Source organism: Apaloderma vittatum, unplaced genomic scaffold (genome assembly GCF_000703405.1).
Source record: "Apaloderma vittatum isolate BGI_N311 unplaced genomic scaffold, ASM70340v1 scaffold29346, whole genome shotgun sequence".
Taxonomy (NCBI): Eukaryota; Metazoa; Chordata; class Aves; order Trogoniformes; family Trogonidae; genus Apaloderma; species Apaloderma vittatum.
This window is the reverse complement of record NW_009721874.1, coordinates 20,856-21,069: the sequence shown is the minus strand read 5'-3', so window position 1 is coordinate 21,069 and position 214 is coordinate 20,856. Positions and strand designations below refer to the sequence as shown.

Sequence of the window (214 nt, the reverse complement as noted above, 5' to 3'; positions counted from 1 at the left end):
TTACCCGAGGGCTTCCCCAGCCTCTCCCACTGGCTCTACAATCAAACTGACACCGTGCTCCAGGGCTTAGTGAAACAAGGGGACCCTCAGCAGGTCATTGAGTACTCTCTGGCCCTCATCACCATCTTAAATGAGGTAAAGCAGCACTCTCTGCCCAAGAGGGGCCTCCAGAAGGCCTTGTCATTGCCAGTGATATTCTCTGGCCAGGTTTTGT

General features: G+C 53.7%; 1 protein-coding gene across 1 annotated transcript in view; it reads left to right on the top strand.

The window, feature by feature from the left end:
* Positions 1-214, top strand: part of PKD1 (polycystic kidney disease 1 (autosomal dominant)) — a gene marked incomplete at both ends in the record, with an annotated part of 48,959 nt that overhangs the window by 27,894 nt on the left and 20,851 nt on the right. The window contains 1 exon segment of the mRNA XM_009871555.1: positions 3-135. Within this exon segment, the coding sequence (XP_009869857.1) occupies positions 3-135 (133 nt within the window).